This window comes from Mytilus edulis, chromosome 5 (assembly GCF_963676685.1).
Source record: "Mytilus edulis chromosome 5, xbMytEdul2.2, whole genome shotgun sequence".
Taxonomy (NCBI): domain Eukaryota; kingdom Metazoa; phylum Mollusca; class Bivalvia; order Mytilida; family Mytilidae; genus Mytilus; species Mytilus edulis.
In genome coordinates this window covers 4,751,141-4,771,316 of record NC_092348.1, presented here as the reverse complement: position 1 = coordinate 4,771,316, position 20,176 = coordinate 4,751,141, and the positions used below count along the sequence as shown (strand labels likewise).

At 31.8% G+C, this 20,176-nt stretch overlaps 1 protein-coding gene across 1 annotated transcript; it reads right to left on the bottom strand.

Annotated features, from left to right (window-relative positions):
- Nucleotides 1-3,404: 3,404 nt before the first annotated feature.
- LOC139522802 (casein kinase II subunit alpha) lies at nucleotides 3,405-19,838 on the bottom strand. The gene is made up of 12 exons (XM_071316366.1): nucleotides 19,256-19,838; nucleotides 16,657-16,768; nucleotides 15,958-16,059; nucleotides 14,507-14,557; nucleotides 13,917-13,976; nucleotides 13,469-13,552; nucleotides 12,758-12,868; nucleotides 11,933-12,034; nucleotides 10,425-10,525; nucleotides 10,017-10,165; nucleotides 8,780-8,869; nucleotides 3,405-6,798 (listed from the first exon to the last, which is right to left on the bottom strand). The coding sequence occupies exons 1-12, from the start codon at nucleotides 19,348-19,350 to the stop codon at nucleotides 6,689-6,691; spliced, it is 1,167 nt and encodes a 388-aa protein (XP_071172467.1). The 5' UTR covers nucleotides 19,351-19,838; the 3' UTR covers nucleotides 3,405-6,688.
- Between the last annotated feature and the right edge of the window lie 338 nt (nucleotides 19,839-20,176).

The following is a 20,176-nucleotide window of genomic DNA, read 5'->3' as shown; positions in this document are numbered from 1 at the left end:
ATTTTGAAAAGAATGAAAAGGATGTAGATTTTTTTTTTAATAAAATCTAGACAAATAATTTTCTAGGGAGGCATTGTAAATGCACTTTTCAACAACATTTTCATTTGAAAATAAATACAAAACTTCCCAAAATCTCTCCTATACTGGCAAAAATTATTGCATCATTTTCAATTATTTCACTTCAGCTATTTTTATTTTAGAAAAATGCAAGACTCACGCGAGACTACTCTAATATTTATTTTCATTGGAAAGATTGAGTCATGTGTCAATATTATGACATTATGAGAACAATTTAGCGTTCACGAAGTTGTTCATTGTGTCAGGTTGGTGTTAATTAGGCACATCGAAATGTGATCGAACGTTTACAAATCCTAAATTTGATACTTTTTAATATTTTAAACCCCTCAAAAATAAAATAAAAAAACCCACCTTGCAACACCTTCCATAGTTCCAGTCAATGCCAGTAAAAACCAGAAAACTATAATTTAAACATATTCTTCTTTCCAGTTCATAGCTATGAGACTGCAAGACAACATAATAGTGGGTAAACCGTTTTCTCATTCGAATTGTTTCAGGTAGATACTATTTGATTTATTTTGGGTGCTATGATGAAATTTTTTATCCAGCCTTTTTAAGTTGAAATCTCTGTCCCGACTTTTTACATACACTCAAAACTCATGTTCTGCCTTTTTTTCAAATAACATCCTAGCTCCCTTATGATTGTCATTTCATTTTTTTTTATTTCTTGCCATGCAGTATTGTTTTTTCTCATTGTTGCAGACTGTACAGTGACCCAAAGTTGCTAGCTACTACATCATTTTCGTCTCTATTGGCATGCATACCACACATTATTTTTTGTATAAAAAGAAATCCATTTGTTTGAATATTTTCTTAATCATTAGCTGCAATGAACTTTTAAATTGCTACAAAAATAACATGGAACCAGGTGCAGGGCACAGCTTTATACGACCACAGATATCAAAACCTTAACAGTTGGGGCAAGTATGGACAAAACATTCAAGCTTGATGCAAGTACAACTCTGAATTTGGATTGTGATCAAATTCTTGACATAATATGAGTTTCTGACACAAAACAAATGTCAAGATCTTACAAATCTATTATGCAATATTGTGCAATTAAAGATTTTTTCTTCAAACTTTTCAAAAATTTAGGGAAAAAAATTGAAAATTACTACCGCCCCCTTGACATTTCTTTATACATAATTTACAAGTAGTGTAAGGGAGGTAAATCTGAACATACCCAACATTGAATGTTAACTGTTTTTGAAATTACCTCCCTTACACTGCTTTTAAATTGTCTTAATTGTCCATTAACCAGAAAAACCTAGTTTCCCCCCCTTGTCTAAAACATTTTGAGCCATAACCCCTCAGTCATAACTAAACATCCTTTTTTGGTATGGAAACTTGTGGTATAATTTCAGAGAGATTCATACACTTAAACACAAGTTATTGTTTAAAAAATACAAAAATGCTTATTTTGGGCCCCCATTTTGGCCCCTAATTCCTAAACTATTGGAACAAGAACCCCCAAAATCAACCTTCTTTTAAAAATTTATGGAGATCCATTCACTAAATCTAAAGTAATTGTCCAGAAAACCTATTTCCCTCCCTTTTTTTGCCCCTTATTCCCCCTATTTAGCCCCGATTTCCAAAACATTTTGAGCCATAACCCCCAAAGTTATAACTAACCATCCCTTCATGGTATGGAAACTTGTAGAGAGATTCAGACACTTATACACAAGTTATTGTTTGAAAACTACAAAAATGCTTATTTTGGGCCCTTTTAGGCCCCCAATTCCTGAACTATTCAGTCCATAACCCCCAAAAGCAATCCCAACCTTCCTTTAGTGGTCTTTAACCTTCTGGTAAAAATTTATAGAGATCAAATGCGTCCTCCTCCGACAACATGATACCATTATACAAGGCAAAAATTTATTTTAAGGTCGTATAATAAACTTGTCTGGTAAATCAATTAAAAGCTTACTGCAAGAATATATGTACTTTTATCTTTTTTTCTCGAAAATTGACTGCTCTGTTGTTCAGTATATCTGCAATGTGACCTCAGATCTGTTTCTGCAGGAACATTGCCGACATAAAATGCTCTGCAGGGTGCTGCTTGATAGACCACAATGGTCGAACCATGAACAGTTGGAGCAAGTATGGACATAACATTCAAGCTTGATACAGCTCTGAATTTGGATTGTGATTAAATATGACACAGCATAGGTTTCTAACACAATGTGTGGTCCAAGAACTTAAATTTTTTAAATTGGACATTAACCTTTTTTGTTCCAAGATCTATAAACTAAATACATGGTTAGATTCAGCATATTAAAGAACCCCAAGAGTTCAAGAATAAAACCCCATTGAAATTGGTCATGAAATAAGCAATTTATTCAAAGTATATTCCTCAACAGTTAGGGCCATAGCCCCGAAAATCAATCCTAACCTTCCTTTTTTGGTATGGAACCTTGTGGTACAATTTCAGAGATCCATACACTTACACACAAGTTATTGTCTGGAAACTAGAAAAATCCTTATTTGGACCCCTTTTAAGGTCCTTATTTCCTAAACTGTTGGAACCATAACCCCCATATTCAATCTTAAACTTCCATCTGTGGTTTCAAACCTTGTGTTTAAATTTCATAGAGATCCCATAACTTAAACTTAAGTTATTGTTTGGAAACTGAGAGTCTTCGGAAGATGCGGACGATGTGATACCAATATACAACGCAAAATTTGTTTTTGTGGTAATATAAAAATTTATACAATCTTTGCTTCTATAGCACATGTTTGGAAATTTCATGGACATTGCTTGTCGAAGACCCATATCAATGTTCTCAAGTCTGTTGATAGCCTGCTAATAGGTAACTGTTGTATTGCAAATGCTAACAACCAATGATCCCATTTGTCGATCCTCTTTTCAGATTTTACTAGCTGATATCTGCTGTAAACTGTTTTAGTCTGGTCCGACTAAAATGTCTCATTAAGGTTAAAGGATAATATTAACAGTTGGACATTTCGTGCCCTACAGTTCAATTTATGTGAAGAAAGCATTCAACTTCATGATCTTATATTCACAAAACCCACATTAACTAGACAAGTTCTTCACATCTAATTATACTTTCCATGCTCATCGATCACTAAATCTGGGCTAAATTGGCAATATCCTTAGTTGGCACATCTAATAAAAGTTTGCATCAATTCATAATGACCATGTGTACTATTTTCACAGCTTAATAGTACTACAAGAAATTCATACCTTTTTTCATGGTTTTTCTCATTTGAATTCTCAACATTACCGTGTACCTTTTATTACAGTCAGATATTTTTTTAGGACTATTCATCAAGTTCAAGTTTGGCCATAAAAAACAAGAGTGAACTTTATTAAATGTTTCATATTTGACTTGGCAATAGGTAGACATGAACCACAGCTAGTTCATCTACCTTTACATATAAAAGTATTCTATGATATGACACGCACCAGAATCAAATTATAAATCTTCAACCAGTCATCTCAACTTTGACCTTATATAAAGAAAGGGAGATAATATTCATAATTATCTCCCTTGCAATATCTGCATGGGAGACAACTTCAGATTGAAATTAACATTCTGTTGTTGTAGACAAATTCATTTCATGTTCATTTCACAAATGAACAATACAAAAAAACATATTACATTTAAACTTACTAAACTGAATGTCTTTTTTTTAGACAAATTTTATCAAAAACAATTTCAAATTAATTTTAAATACACATGGTTTAATGTTTTATACAAATGAAATTTCATGTAAACAAGACAAAAGAAACAAACAACACAAGTGAAATGTCAAAAGGAAAATTTGTCTACAACAAGAAATAAACTGAATCCCTTTTTCCACATGACAATAAAAAATAAAAGGACAACTCTCATTTCTGGGGCAACATGTGAAATAATTAAATTAGGTATGATGGAAATAAGTAACAAAACAGTAAATTATGAAAAAACAGAGCAATCATTCAAAAAATTAACAATAACTTGTCACCACTGAATTAAAAGAGACAATACCCTTATTTGAAGTACTTTTTTCACAGGATATTCTAATACTGACAATATAATTGTTCATCATGATGTAAATACACAATTTCATATAGAATATATTGTTAAAGCTGTTTTCCCCCAAGCACAATATTTGTGAAGGAGAATTTGAGTTATCGAGATTATCAATTCAAAGTCCTATGACTGATAAATGCACTGTTAAATAATTGCCAAAATTTTTTTTCAGATCTATACCAAAAGGTTGTGCTTCGGACTGATGTTTGTTATAATCTTCAATTATAAAACTTTTTTAAGAACAATATCAAACATTTATATGCATTGCCAGCTAATCAAACTTTCTTTGTAAGGATCTTTGGAGTCTCACTCAACTGTCACAAACATATCATTACAGCTATAATCTTCATCAATAAATGCTCCTTCAAATGATTTTTCCCTGGTCTCTCTTGCTATATTTATAATATGATTTGTTTTTTTTATTATTATCTAAATCATTTATTTTTCATTAACCTCATCTTATGAATATATTTATGCATTTCTCCCCCGAGACCATTCATAAAAGTCAGCATAAATTAGACTCAATGTGTACAGTCGAATGCTAATGTGAATGTTCTTTTCTGATGCAGATATTAACCAGTCATAAACAACATGATGAGAATATTTATATGAAAACAGATCTGTGAGAGTCAAACGATACAGTGATGATAAACTATACATTGTAAACTGAAAGACATTATAATTCCAATGAGACCTGCTTTACAATATTATATAACAGCAATTAAAATCATAATTAGTAATAATACCTTTTCATTCTTAAATTCATTAGACCTAAAACATTCCCGTCTTTATCAAGCTTTATAATATACCTAGTTGTACATACAGGTGAAGTTAATGTGTAATACAATGGCAATCATTATGTATCAGCCGACCATGTCAGATGATATTAAAATCAGGTATTGTTGTACAAGATTTATAAAAACCAAAAATCTGTATTACATAAACACAGCAGCATCAAACTTGTTGTAAGTACATAACTCGCTTTGGCAATATCTAACACCTTATCAAATCTCAACAGAGGTGTCTTGATTGATACTGATTCAATATTGTCTGCCATATAAAATTTATATTTGATATCTGCATTCAGTTTAAAGCGTGTTATTCAAGTTCATTGTTAATTCAAATTATGTATCAAATATTTTAACAAACATGTTTACCAACCATTCCCAGAAGACCGTTTTAGAAGACATTGGTATGAAAATAAATATCTTTTAGACTAAATATAATCAGATGTTAAACATGTGTAGAATTTTCAAAGGTCACTCAATCGATGCCCCGGCCTTATGTCTGACAAAAGGTGCACTGTATTGAACAGGGAAATATCAAAAGTGGGAAAAGAACTAAGGAGAAGCTACAAATGCATACATCTTGCTGGACACATTGCCTCTCACTTTTCTCAACAGCTCTGTAAATCAATTTCAAACCTTTTCCAGATACACACAAGTAAGCACCTGTTAGACAGGTGATGTATATAAAGCTTTGCACCAATATTTTTTTTTTTTTATGGCAACAGTATTTATTACATTTTCGCTACCTACTATAATACATACATATCCAACTTGTATCATTTTATCTCTCTTTTTTTGTGATTTCCTGTATGGTGCAAGTCACTTTGCTAAAGTTTAAGGGATCTCTACTATTGAAAACAAATCCCTATGTGTCTTTCATAAAAAAAAATAACAAGCCAAGTTCAGAGTAACAATAACCGAAAATCTCAGAAGTTATGAAATCAATCAAAATCGTCCGATTTTCTTGCATTTTCTCTAGCCCTCTCTTGTGTGTATTTAAATCACAATTTAATGTATTTTTTACTGATAGAAGTAAATACCTGATCTTATTGAATGCATAATGTCACAAGACATTTATGAAAAACATACAGCCCATATCAGTATTCGGCTACACTCTTTTCAATTATGCTTGGGAATATATTTAATCTTTATTATGTTCTATTCCTTCAAAAAAACTGAAAATATCAGGTTCAATTTTAGCACTTGTCAAGACATAAATTATAAAATCATCAAACAAATCATACATCATAAATGAACAAACTAATTGACATAAACAATGCTGTTGAAGAGACAATATTATCTTTCCATTGATTTAATATCATGTACTATGTGAAAAAGTAAAAAAACAAAATACTCTATATGTTAAATGATTTAACCCCATTTTTCAAACCACTACTTATGATTACTGATAAAAGTAAGAAAGTTAACATCTTTTCTTTCAATCTTTTTTGGCAAAAAAATAGTCCTTTATTCAATAAAACAATTAAAATGTCTTATTTAGCTTTCAGAAACATGAGTAATATATTTGAGAAGAAACAGTTTTGCCGCTGGGCGAGTATCGTTACCCTATAATATGAATGATAACAGGTGAACAAATGACATGTTTATCTTTGTATTGCTATTGCCCTGTTGATTTGTTCAGGTCATCACAATTTGCATTAAGTCGACACAACACCAGCTCACTAATAAATATTCGTCATCATCACCAGGCGTTCCCTGTAGCTGATGGCAAAGTTTTAGTTATCACAATAGACACGTATCAAGCCCAAGCAGACATATATAGCACTAAGATTGGGCGGTGGCCGCAGTGGCAGCTGTACTGTTAGGAAGGGGCGACATACTGGGGGTGATGACAGGTGAACTGTTTACAGCTGCAGTACTGTTCATGGTAGCACCTGTAGGCAGAAAAGAGCAGAAAAGAAGGATATGGTTATTGTTCTGTATATATTATACTAGCATGCACAAAATCATTCACTAACAAGCAAATAAGCATCAAAGTCAAGATCTTCTTAATTAGTCCTCAAATCTTCAAAATCTGGCATGTTAGTATGGTGACATTTCTAACACACGTTTAAGCACTGAAATATGTGATGAGTTTTTAAAAATCTTCCTTATTCAAACATGTTAGTTTATTTACATTTTATGAAACACTGAAGCAGAAAATAGTATTTTGTTTTTTGAAAAATTGAATCACTCTAATCCAAATGTATTTTAAAACCTTAATTTGACTACAACTTGGTTAGCAGTAAGATTCTTAGGACTGATGTAGAATTTATGGAAGTTTCAAAAAAAAATCATGGTATACAGGAATAGAAGTCTGGTAATGGGATATCCATACACAAACAAAAATCTTCCATGCATTTCTCATCAGTTAATTCTTAGAACTATACATATGATCAAATAAAACAGCCCTAAATAGTGAAGAGGTTTTTTTTTTATTCCTTAAAAATATTCAATACAATTGTGTTTGACATATAAATCAAATTACTGACCAGAAACCTCTAATTTTCTGTTTTCTCACATTGTTAATGAATATAACTATCAATCATCAAATATAAAATAGCACAATCAAAAATTAAGCTCACTACAAGAAAGATTTTGTAAATGGTTCTTTCGATTCTTGCACAATATTGTTTGATTTGATTCTCTACCTTATAGTACAAACTTAATTTAATATGAAAAGCTGTTAAATTTATTAAAAATATTACTTTTCTCAAATTTTCATTGTACTGAATTCAATAGACCACTTTCGAGTTCATCCGTCACCGGCAAAAACTCGTCAATTATGCGCGCCTTTATGACATCATTTACCAGATAGAGGGGATCGCCTGTATCCCTGCACTACTTACGTTCATCAAGCATCTTAGTGATTGTCGTTGTGCAGGATAAACTAGAAATAATGGTTGTTCTGTAGGTACTTAATGACAATTCCCTAATGACAGCAGTGCTGATTGTCAATTTTGAGAATTTAATTTGGCTGAATAATTCGTAAAATATAGAATTATAGTTTTCCAACCACTCGCTCAACATTGAAACGGAAGTGACGACGCCCCTAAACGCACAAATGACGTTCACTAAAACCAGAGTTTTTGACGGAAATGCATCGAACTCGAAAGTTGTCTATTCCACAATGATTGCCCTTGAAAATGCTTTTTGCAAAAATCCTGATATCTTTACTATTTTTCTGAGGTAATTTCCATTTAATATGAAATAAACTTCAACCTCTAACATTTTTAAACTGTCAAATTTTATTTATTAGACTAAACCTTCTATGAATGTGTATGTGTCAGTAAATTTAATAAACATTTTATTTTTGTAAACCAGAACTTTCCTATAAGCTGAAATTTGAAGATTACAAGTCTTTGTTTACACAATTAAAAAAATAAAGCTTATAAAATGGCAAAACTCATGCTGAGCAAATAAGATAATGCCACCTTTTCTAAATAGCGAACAAAAGTAACAAGGATGCAACACACAATTCTATTCTAATTAATCAAACAATGCAATCAGCTGAGTGATTAAAGAAAGCATATTGCACCAGCTTACCCTCACATTCTTCAAGTTTACATTTGCAGGTGGACTTGTTCCCCAAAAATTTTGTTTTATGTCAAGAAACTATTTAAAAGGGGAAAAGAAATGACAAATAAACTATAATCTTACTTCAATTCATTTCATTCATTTTTCTAGACACATTATAAAATTATAAAATTAGCAAGTCTTTTTTTCAGTGTCAAATGGCGAAAAACATGGACTTGGAACAAAACATTATGTCCTTCTGGGAGACATTACTGTGCAGTAATTAAGGCTGTATATGATTGTAATGGTAGTCCAGTATCACAGTTTATATATACACAACTATATGTTATCGGGGTATACCTCCGATTGTTCCTTGATTAGGTACAGGTGTCGGTGAATTGTGCCCTGACATTGATGAGGATATTCTTCCTTGCTCTTTTACTATGGGATCTGTTCAAACAAATTATATAAATTTAAAATATAGGCTGATCAACAATTAATGATTTATTTCAGGGAAAGTAACTCTAGTGCACTAATCTCATCATATAAACACATTCTACAGTTTAAAATATTCAAATGGTTTTTGTGGGTCTTTGAAAAAGTCTTTTCTATCTTTCTTTAATGAATATCTTGTATTGTCTCTTTGATATGCTTTTTTAAACATTATTTGTCTGGTATTCCAGGATATTAGGCATTCCTTTAAATTTCAATATCATAAGTATAAATGTCCTTCACAAAATAGATTGTTGCATGGCGACAACAGGTCAATATTCATAAAATCTCAACTCACATGTCACAAAATTCTAAAGCTCACAAAGGTGAATTCCATATTGCATCTGGTCAATAAACCTATTTACACTATGTAGCTTAATTTTGTCTCCTAATAACCCCAGATCTGATCCAAAATAACCTTCTGACGTTGATCAACAATAACTTATTAAAAATGACATACTTTTTTTTCTAAATTGAGATGTCAAATTTTACAGGAACTTTACAGTGATTTTAAGTAATAGCAGGGACTCTTAGCTAGCTTGACAACAAGAAAAAGTTACTTTTGGAATAAGTCTCACTTAAAGAAACTATCTTTTCTGTCTAGATAAATCACATGTTTCCTTTTCTTTGGCTTTAACACAAGTTTGTATATCACAGAATTAATTTTTATCAACATTACAGCTCTTATATAAAGCATGCAAAGCAAACCTTTGATCAACCAGCTTGCTATGAAGTCTGGTTTGGTCTGTCTATATACTGGAATTTGATTGGACAATAAAGATTAATTTCATTTCATGTCAATTTTTATTGTCCAATCAAATCCCAATATATATATAAAACAGACTGACGCTCCACCTACCTATTGTTTGGAAACATCCAAGCAAACATAGCAAGCAAGTTGATCAAAGTTTTGTTTTGCATGCTTTTATAGAAGAGCTGCAACAGTATTTAAACTGAACTGTTTTATTAGTATAAAGAATAGAGTAATTCCTACATTTCAAGGTGTAAAAAAGATTTGGAAAGATAAGTTGTATTTTTGTAGGTTCTTTTCTATATTATATGTTAATTCATATTTAAAGCTAATGCATATTAAACTATAACTTACAAAAATATGGGTGTTCCATTGCTGCCCTAGCCGTTAATCTGTCGAGATGATCATATCGCAATAATTTATCTAAAAAGTCCAATGCTTCAGGACTTACTAAATGTTGATTTTCAGAATGTACAAATCTTTCCCATCGTTTTCGTGAATGCCTGCAAATAAAAATAGTCAATTAGTGTTGTAAGGCAAAGCTACATGTTCCAAAAATATTTCAAGATTGTTCCTACTAATGAACATAAACTGCTCCCAGTTACTTTGAGATTGTTATCTATATTAGAATAATAATAATGCATGTTTCCCTCTAAGACTTTAATATAAATCACTCATATTAAAAGGGGTTCAGTGAAAAAGAACAAACAATAAATCTACAATAATGATATAACAGGAAATCAAATTAAAATTTGTACATACCTTCCTAATATATCATTAAATCTGGGATCTAGATCTATTTGATACTTTTCTATGTATGCATACAATTCATCTGTTCCTAATACTTTAGCTATTCGTACAAGCTACAAGAAAAATAAACATTTCAGGTTTTTTTTACCTCATTTCACACTGTATGACAAAGTGAAAGTGTTTCATTGTGCAAAATTGTTGCTGGATGATAATAGCAATGTCATTTCTTGTAGAGTGTAAGCAATATTGTTTAAGAGCTAGTTATGTTGGTTGATAAATAAATACTACAAAGGAACCTTATAGGTTAATTGTACCATCCTGAACACTAACATGTTATTTACGGTTTACCACTATTTTTCATTTGAACACTTGATTCTGTTGTTTATACTGTGCATCGAGACAGAACTGAGACTTTTTACTTTGCCAGTCATTGGCAGTTTATTTTTTGTTACATCTGATCACAGTATCAGTTGTACCTTAGCTTTAGTAAATTAAATAAATATTTCAAAATTTTTAAATAAACTTTAAACACCAGTATTTTGTAGAGTATAAAAATAAGAAGATGTGTGTGGTATGATTGCCTATGAGACAACTCTCTACCAGAGACCAAATTAAATAAATGTTAGCACTTACAGGTCACTGTATGACCTTCAACAAGACTGTTTATTGTCCTTAGCATGGCTTGATTATATTTGTTGTTTGGTACTTTGAAAGTACTTTTATTTGTGGGGTACCAATTTTCGTGGATGACTTTATCCATGAATTTAAGTGTCCAACGAAATAAACAACCATTGTCCAAATCAAGACACAGAAAGATCCCCATCGGTAGTTTTGACTACTGATATGATCTAGTGAATATATTGAATAAAGCCAAATCTGAGAATACTTTAATAGCAGTCACAGTACTACATCCACATGCAGGATTATACCCATTTAATCTTTAATAATCTAAAGTGTACAACTTTGATCTTTTAATTCTCTTAAAAAATATTTTTGATCGATGAAAGTCAGATTTCCAGTATTGATATGCTAGTATGATTAAGTGTTCATTTTATATCCTCATAGTTCTCGTACATATGGGAATTATAATTTCATGCTGGGACTGATTTTGACAAGAATTATTTGACAATTCAAGATCCGTTTATAGCATTTGTTTATGTTACTGTTTTCTTTAGGTGAAATGTTTATTGCCTTATTAACACCTTTGATGGTCTTTAATCTGTTGATCACTTTATCATGGGTTAATTAGGTGTTATCTATATGATTTACACGGGTCAAAGTCAACTTTTCAATTTCCTCAATCCAGACTATTTGTAACCACCGTTTCTAAAGGCTTTAATTTTTTGTTTAGAAAACTAAAATCCACGAAATTTAAAAACCCACAAACATGTAAATATTGCTCAAACCACGAAAATTGATACCCATAAATTTGCGTACTTCCACAGTAGTTGTGTCATCCATGTATACCTCATAGATACTCTGACTTTTATTTCCAATATAAAATACACTCTAAAACAAACCTGATCATAGTTATCATGACCATGAAAAAATGGTTCTTTTCTAAAAATCATACTAGCAAACATACATCCTAGACTCCACATGTCTAATGAATAATCATACATCTGAAATGAAGAAAAAAACATGTTTAACTACAATAGAGAACTGTACATTTGAAATGAAGAAACTAACTGCTAATAACAATCAAGTTCTTGTATGCACAGAAGGGTAAAGATTGAGTTAATTTTATCAGTGGGAAGTAAAATTAAATATTGCAGTGTCAATAAAGCATTGGTTGTAGTTGATTCAATAGTTGATTCAACTACAATTCTGGACAATGGGAGATAACTTCAATTTTTAAAGATGATTTTAACAATGACATCATTTATATTTTTAGAACATATATTAAATTCCTGCACCTTACCAAAGTTATGTAATTTTCCTGACAGGTGTAACATCCTTTTGGAACTTGAATATCTGAGCATATATTACATTGATAAATTTCTGGAAATGTTCATAGATAGGATGTATATAATATTATGATCAATGCACTATATTTTGTGTATCAAAAAGGTAGTGATAAGCCTTGGAAGATTTAGATATCAAGTCAGTAACATAGGGTTTTGATTGCATTTCATACAATCTTTACCCAATACAACCAATAACACAATGTAGATTTCTGACCAGTGTCATTAAAACTGCAAATGAGATCCTATTTCATGTTCACCTAAGCAAAATAAAATGAAGATAATGACAGATGGTTATTTCTAAATTTTTATATTATTTCTGAAATTTGTAATTTGTGACAAACCCAACAAATAACATAAATATTTTTGTGTTTCACTTACCTGATAGTCAAGTAATAATTCTGGACCTTTAAAATATCTAGAGGCTACTCTTACATTGTATTCCATTCCACAATGATAAAATTCGGCTAAACCCCAGTCTATAAGTCGTAGCTGTAGAAACAATTCATTCAAAATAATTTATATGTTCCTATTGGAGAATTATAAATATTTAAGTGACAAAGTAACAAAGTATAAAAACATAATTTGGATCTGCAGGAAAAGAAAATCATTCAGGATGAAGACTTCTATTGGTTTACTCAATTCTTACAATCGTATGTTTAAAACGTTTATAGCTTGCCGTTTGATGTGAGCCGAGGCTCTGTGTTAAAGACTGTACTTTCACCTATAATTTTTCTTTTACAAATTGTAATTTGGATGGAGAGTTGTCTCATCGGCACTCATATCACATCTTCTCAAATCTATGTGTTGTTCTGCTATGCATACCCTCACTTGTAAATAGACAGTATCTGACATTTACAAAAGGTTCTCACACATATATCATCATAGTCAAGCTGCAACCAAATGTGAATCATTATACAGTTTTTAAGAAAAGTGGCAAAAAATCTTTGTTGAACAAACAGACAAATATCGCAATGCATCCTGTACTTATATAGTTGAGATACAATTAGTGTAATGTATGCAACTTGTATGACATATTGTGTTGCCATAACATAGAAACTGCTTAGTCCACTACTCTCTACTACGACTCACCTTTCTAGTTTCATGATCTATCATAACATTATGTGGTTTGACATCTCTGTGCATTATACCCATACTGTGACAATAATCTAATGCCTGAAAGGAGATACATGAGATAAACAGGTTAAACACTCACGACCACATGACAATTTAATGTCGCTTGCAATTTGAAATTGCATATTTAGCCCAATTCCTATTTTTGTGGGGTTTAGTTTTACCAATCTTATGTTTCTTCTGTACAGTAATCACGAGTAAATTGAAAAAGTTATAACTCAGTTTCTCCTATTAACTTCCAATGGAAATATCTTTAGAAATTATTCACTTTTAATTGAAACTATAACTGCTTGGCAAGGACTTTTTTCAAATGAGAGCGGTTTCTGTCAGCAGTAAATTTCAAGTTTTAGTGAATTATAAAATGAAATAACAATGTTATATTTCAGCTTTGAATTTCTATACTGACCTTGAGTAATTCAAATAAATAAAATCTGATGTCATAATCTGTAAATGTCTGATACAATTGCTGAAATGAAAAAAGATCATGTAAAATTATACTGTTTAATAAACTTGACAATGATGCAAAGGGCATGTTTCACTGTCAGACTACTCCTTAGAGATTAATTCACTATTAAATGTGACGACTTCATGTAAACTTGTTTTTGAAATATAGACATTCTTGAAAAAAATATTGAAGCTGAGAATAATGAATATATGAATGAGCTCAGAGTCTTATGATGTACAAGATGGACACAAACAAGTGAATTTTTAACTTTATGTCAATAAGGAGGAAAAGTTGAACTGGTTTTAGTAAAACTTCAGGAAAAATTCCTACAAATAGCCACACCTTTTCAGTTGTAGTTAAGAGATAAACTATGTGTGATGTTGCTGGTATTATTAATGCCAGATTTTAGTATTAGCTTTAACTGATTATATACCATAAGGTCTTTTTTATTAGTTTAAACTCTTGTATCATGGTAAAACAATGGTGCCTGATAATAATCTGTCACACTTATTTAAATCAGAATCAAAGAATAACTAATGGTCTCTACTAACTTTAAAGTCTGTATTGTTTACATGTTCGAATACCAATGCTGGTGTTCTTGACTGCAAAGAAAAGAAGACACAATTAATCATATGGCAATCATATGGCAGTCAATACAATACACAAATCAAAATATCTGAAAACTTGGTTTTTTTAATAAACTTTCAGCAACCTATTGTGCATATTATTTCAATGTAGAATGTAGAATGTTTGTCTTAATTTTAGAGGCTCCTTGTTTTACTGCATGTATAAATCACTCACAAGATAAGACAGATAGTTTGAGGCCAACTTGGGTGTATTGATATCCATTCAATAGATTAATTTTCTATACAAGTTTTGACTCAATTAAACTTGCATGAGCTTATGCCTTGACTTCACTCATCAAAATCTCTTTTAAGAACTGAACCAATTTTAATCAAATCTTTGTTTGAATGATTCCCAAGAAACTGACAGACATTTATAGCAATGTTACATATTTCCTACAAATAGAAAAAGAGCAAAATATATGCATCTGCATTGCATCCATTTCTATCAGGTACAGGGACCAAAGGTTGGTGCAGTGAAAGTAAACTGGTTGTTCCTTAAAACATTGTGTTAAACAAGAATGTGTCCTCAGTACACAAATGCCCCACTCGCACTATCATTTTCTATGTTCATTGGACCGTGAAATTGGAGTAATATCTCTAATTTGGCATTAAAATTAGAAAGATCATATCATGGGGAACATGTGTACCAAGTTTGAAGTCGATTGGACTTCAACTTCATCAAAAACTACCTTGACCAATAAATTTAACCTGAGGCGGGACAGACGGACGAACGGACGTACAGACAGACGAACAGACGCACAGACCAGAAAACATAATGGCCCTCTACTATCGTAGGTGGGGCATAAAAATGTAGAAGCCAGTTGAACTTTTTTTTTAAATAACATTCATTGGACCTATTTGTTTGGATAGAAATATTATTCATTTGGTTGACTTTCAAATAAATGTGTTATAACAAACCTTTATAAAATACAATACCCCAGGCTGCACTTCAGAACATTGAATAAGTTCAGGAATTCAAGGGAAAAGTCACACGAAGATACGGTATAAACAGATATTTGTTTGTGGAACAGGCTGTTAGTTTTCTTGTTTGAATTGTTTTACATTAGTGATTACTATACAGTATGGGCTAAGTTTATTGTTGAAGGCTGTTAATTTCAGACTCATTTGGTCGCTTGTGGAGAGTTGTCTCATTTGCAATCTTACCACATCTTTCTTAATATTGGCCTATCAAAATTATACTTAGCCTGAATCATTGCATCAGTATAATATCTTTTTGAATCAAGTCCGATATAATTTTCTTCCAAGTTGTCAGGTCTAACCATTTGAGATATGTACGGACAAAATAATCTCTTAGAATTAATGTAAACAAAAAGTTAAATTCTTCAATTGGATTATCCCCCTAACATTTTCCTTACTACTGGGTCTTTAACAATCGCCATTAGCGATATTATATTAGTTCCACCACGCAGATTTTCCAAAATCTTTATCTCTCTCTTTATTTTCTTCTTTTTTACCGGCTGAAAAAAAACCAATAAACACAATAACACAAAATGTATCATACATGTCATTGAAAACACTGAATAAAATAACAGTATTTTGTCATGCAGGGCCTTATATAGCTAACTAATTTGTGTGGGTTTTGCACATTATTGGTAGACATGTAGCCCCTTGCAGTTGTTAACATCCTATTTCTATGGTCTCTGATGAATATTGACTAGCTGTCACATTTGCAATCAAACCATACCTCATAACTTTAATGTATTTGCTAATGAATCTTTAATTATCAACAACAACAAATAAGAGGCACAAACAGGAAGAATCTAAGATATGTTATTATTTTGGCTTATGGGCCTACCAGTCTTTGCTCTTACATGTAGTTACATTTTTGTACTTCTTTTGTGTGTGTTTAACAGTCAAGCAGTAAATACCAATATCCACTTTGTAGTTTGACAACCCTTCCAGTCATAAAAAAAATTTAATATGATTTTCGTACTCAGACTCAGGATTCAACCAATCAAAATGCTGGATTTGATGTTTCAAGCACAAATTTTGGGTGTAATTTTATAACCGAGAGTCCTGGCTGACATGTATGAATATGTATATGAATACCATACCTTTAAAATTTTGATGACACATTTTTCATTATTTGTGATGTTGACAGCTTCAAAGACTTCACTGTACTTTCCTCTGCCAAGTTTCCTGACAATCTGATAATCATCTTGTTGACTGAAATACATAATAAATGACAAGGAATAATAATAAGTTCAATTAATGGTCATAACCTCAACAAGCAAATAACAGATGTTCACTGTTGTTATGTTTCAGCCGAGCAAACATACTACTACGTCCATTACAATTTGTATTTCACTAGATAGTCAATTGCTAACTATTATTTCATTGCTATATGCACATGTTTGCATGTTCCCTCCCTATGCCAAACTGTATATCAATATTAATAACTTAATCAATATTGAACCAATCCATATTGAATTTTATGTTTTGTATAATTTGTGCTTGTATTGGATTTATTATTTCTGCTCCTTTGAGGCGCTCATTGCAAAATAAAATTATTTGTATTTGTATTTGCTAACTCGTATTTTTTTTTAATTTATTTGCATTTATACCATGGATATTTCTTGCATGGAAGGGATGTTGGGGTTTTGCAACTGGGAATTGGTCTATTCTCTTAACTTTCTTTCTGAAAATTCCAAATCAATGTCCCATTCAGAAGAAGTTTCACTGAAAATTGTTGAAATTACATTTTCAATTACTTAGATGTATTCTATTTATAACAGGCTCTTTTTGTTATACCACTGGCTGAATGCAGAAAATGGCCAACAAAAAATGTGTAAAATGGAGTATAAACATATTTAACTAAAAGAGACAATTGACTGACAAATAAAACTTTAACAAATTAATACCCACTATATTAAACCATAAATGTAGACAAATGCAATACCAGATCAGATTCCAGGAAAGTTTTTTTTCAACTTCATACAAGAACATAAAAAATGGTGCACTCTGGGACATTTTCAGACTTGCATGTAAATGTACATGTTTATGCACAAAAAAGAGTGCGAAAGGACCTTGGGTGCAAACATGCGAGGTGCGAACCTGTAGGGTGCGAAAGTGTATTGGGCGCGAACGGACCTGATATCTTCAGTACCGCTGCTGCTCCATTTTTTTTGTGTTCATTTATTGAAATAGTATATTCCTTTTCAGACTGCTGCATCTTTTTTATTATTAGAGATACAAAGTTAAATCATGGAATATTTTCATCAAGCTACCTGCAATTTCAGGTAATTAACAGGTAAAAGGTGTAAATTATTGTATTTGTGTTGAATTTTGAATAAAAACAACTTTTAATCTTCATTTATTTTGTTGTTTCTAAATAAGACACTAGTTCCTTGATTCTGTAGCGTACATTGTAGTGCACCATACTGGAATATACAACTTATAATGTAAAAGTTGGTGCTAATAAGTGGCTCCGCTCCGTCCTCAAAATTTCAGTTAACCTCTGTTTTCCCCCCTTTTTCTACGTCTCGTACTGTTGGATCAAATCATAATTCCCACATGAATTGAATGTAATTAAACACATTGAGATAATGGGAAACCTCTTAACTATTCCTCGATGGCAGATTCCCCATATAAATGCTGAAATATTTCCATATTAATAGTCTTTTTCAAATCCCGCCCTTTGCATTTTGTCAAAATATTTGTTTCTATTTCTCTTCTACTGCATGCTTTTACCATTAAAATTCCCCCATTTCAAGTGCAAATGCGACTTTGTATATCTTCGATTCATATGACGAAAAATTAGAGAGGACCCAAATGAAAACCGAATGCTTATGAGTCTGGATGGAAAAATCTATCGTCATAGATAGTAACATGTTCCACGAACAGCAGTGACGGATGGCCTACATGTATGTCATCAGGCGTGTACAGAGTTGAATGGGTTAAGAATAAAACAAGGAGATCACATAAAATGTAATAAAGCTTCAGTAAAGATAAATTTGTTCAAATGGTTTTTTTTCAGAATCGGTGCACATGCTAGAAAGGGATTTGAAGAATTCCTGGTCATCTGTCTTCTATTAGGGGAAACCATCAATTTCTTTTCCATGGCCTAATTTTGATTTAATTGCTTCATATAACAATGATCACAAGTGGTAGACATATTATGAGTTGGGCTCTGTAAATCTTTAAAGGTTTGTCAGTACCCTGTTTAGCTGCGACTGTAATGTGATGTATTAATTTACAATTAACTTAAGGCGGACCAGGTTTGAGACCACCTCATGACCTTGATCTGTTGATGTAATATGACCAATGTAAACCTTAAATGAACCGGTTTGAGACGCCTACCACTACATTTACAGGACCTCCTGATAACACTTCTACATTGTAATAATCACATCGTTTGACTATACATGGGTGCAGCACAAACAGAAATTTATAAAATTTACAAGATATAAACACCACTATAAAAAGACAAACAATATTTCTAATTCTTGAATATTGAAGTAACACCAACAGTCACTTGTGATGTACACTAAAATAAAAACAGGTATTTAAGTGAACAATTCATAAAATATCCCTTGAAACAAGTCTTGTATGTTGCCAATAACATTTCGTAAACATGCATCATTTCTGCATCATTCATGTTTCCGTGACTTGAGCTAATCATTATATACATTCATATAAGTTAGATTAACATACCCCCATTCAACGACATGAGACTCATAATCCCAATACTCCCTTGGTCTCAATGCATTCACATCTGCATACACTCTGGCTTTACTGGTTGCCGGCATTTTTTTCTTTGTGGTCAGTCTGCGAACCGAACTCGAAAACCCTTTAGACGAAAATATTCTACACAGATGACTCAAAGAGTGATAAATTTTGTATCCAAGTTACTTATAACATTGATAAATAAGCTGGTAAATAACAAGCACCAAAAATATTTCCGTTACAGGATCACTTTTTGGCGCTTTTCCTACGATAATCCACACCGTGCACACTCAAGTCCATACCACACCTTATTACGGGGTAAAATATAACAATTATATGACGGTCACAATCATAAGAGTGGACTTATATGTGTTGATAAATGTATGATCTTTAAGTTACACTATCTATTTTTTCATTTGGTTTTAACTGAAGTGTGAAAATCGTCCGAAATCAGTGACAGGTCGAGTCATTCTTTCTACAAAATGGCTACCATCACCCAAGAAATAGCAGAAACGAGGCTCAGCGCCTCGTGTAAAGTACGAGTTGTCTCCCACAAAATTGAGAAAAGATTACAATACAGTCATTCCATTTTAACGCATGCGGAGCAATGATTGATTCATTTGTGACAACGCAATAGATTTTTTTGGGGGAAATAGTTTGTTTCCAGTTTTTGGAGAAAAAAAGAAAAAAATAATTTGTTTTTGACCCTGAGAAAAAATTGTTTGTTTCACAGCTGCCACTATATGTACTAAAATAGCCCGATTAAGGCATATTTGGAGAGAGAGAGAATAAAAAAAAATAAAAAAATAACAGAACTTTTTTCCCAACTATAATCCCTGAAGATAATAGAATCTTAACCTATACAATAACAAGGGAAAATGCGAACACAATTGAAAGACAAACGTGACA

What these genes read in the sequence shown, in the direction of transcription:
- LOC139522802 (XM_071316366.1), bottom strand. Translation starts at nt 19,350, where the DNA reads ATGCCGGCAACCAGTAAAGCCAGAGTGTATGCAGATGTGAATGCATTG. An exon ending in TAGATCATGAAACTAGAAAG is followed by an intron (nt 12,869 to 13,468) that starts GTGAGTCGTAGT and finishes TTGTTTCTACAG; the next exon opens with CTACGACTTATAGACTGGGG. An exon ending in AATGGAACACCCATATTTTT is followed by an intron (nt 8,870 to 10,016) that starts GTAAGTTATAGT and finishes TTGTTTGAACAG; the next exon opens with ATCCCATAGTAAAAGAGCAA.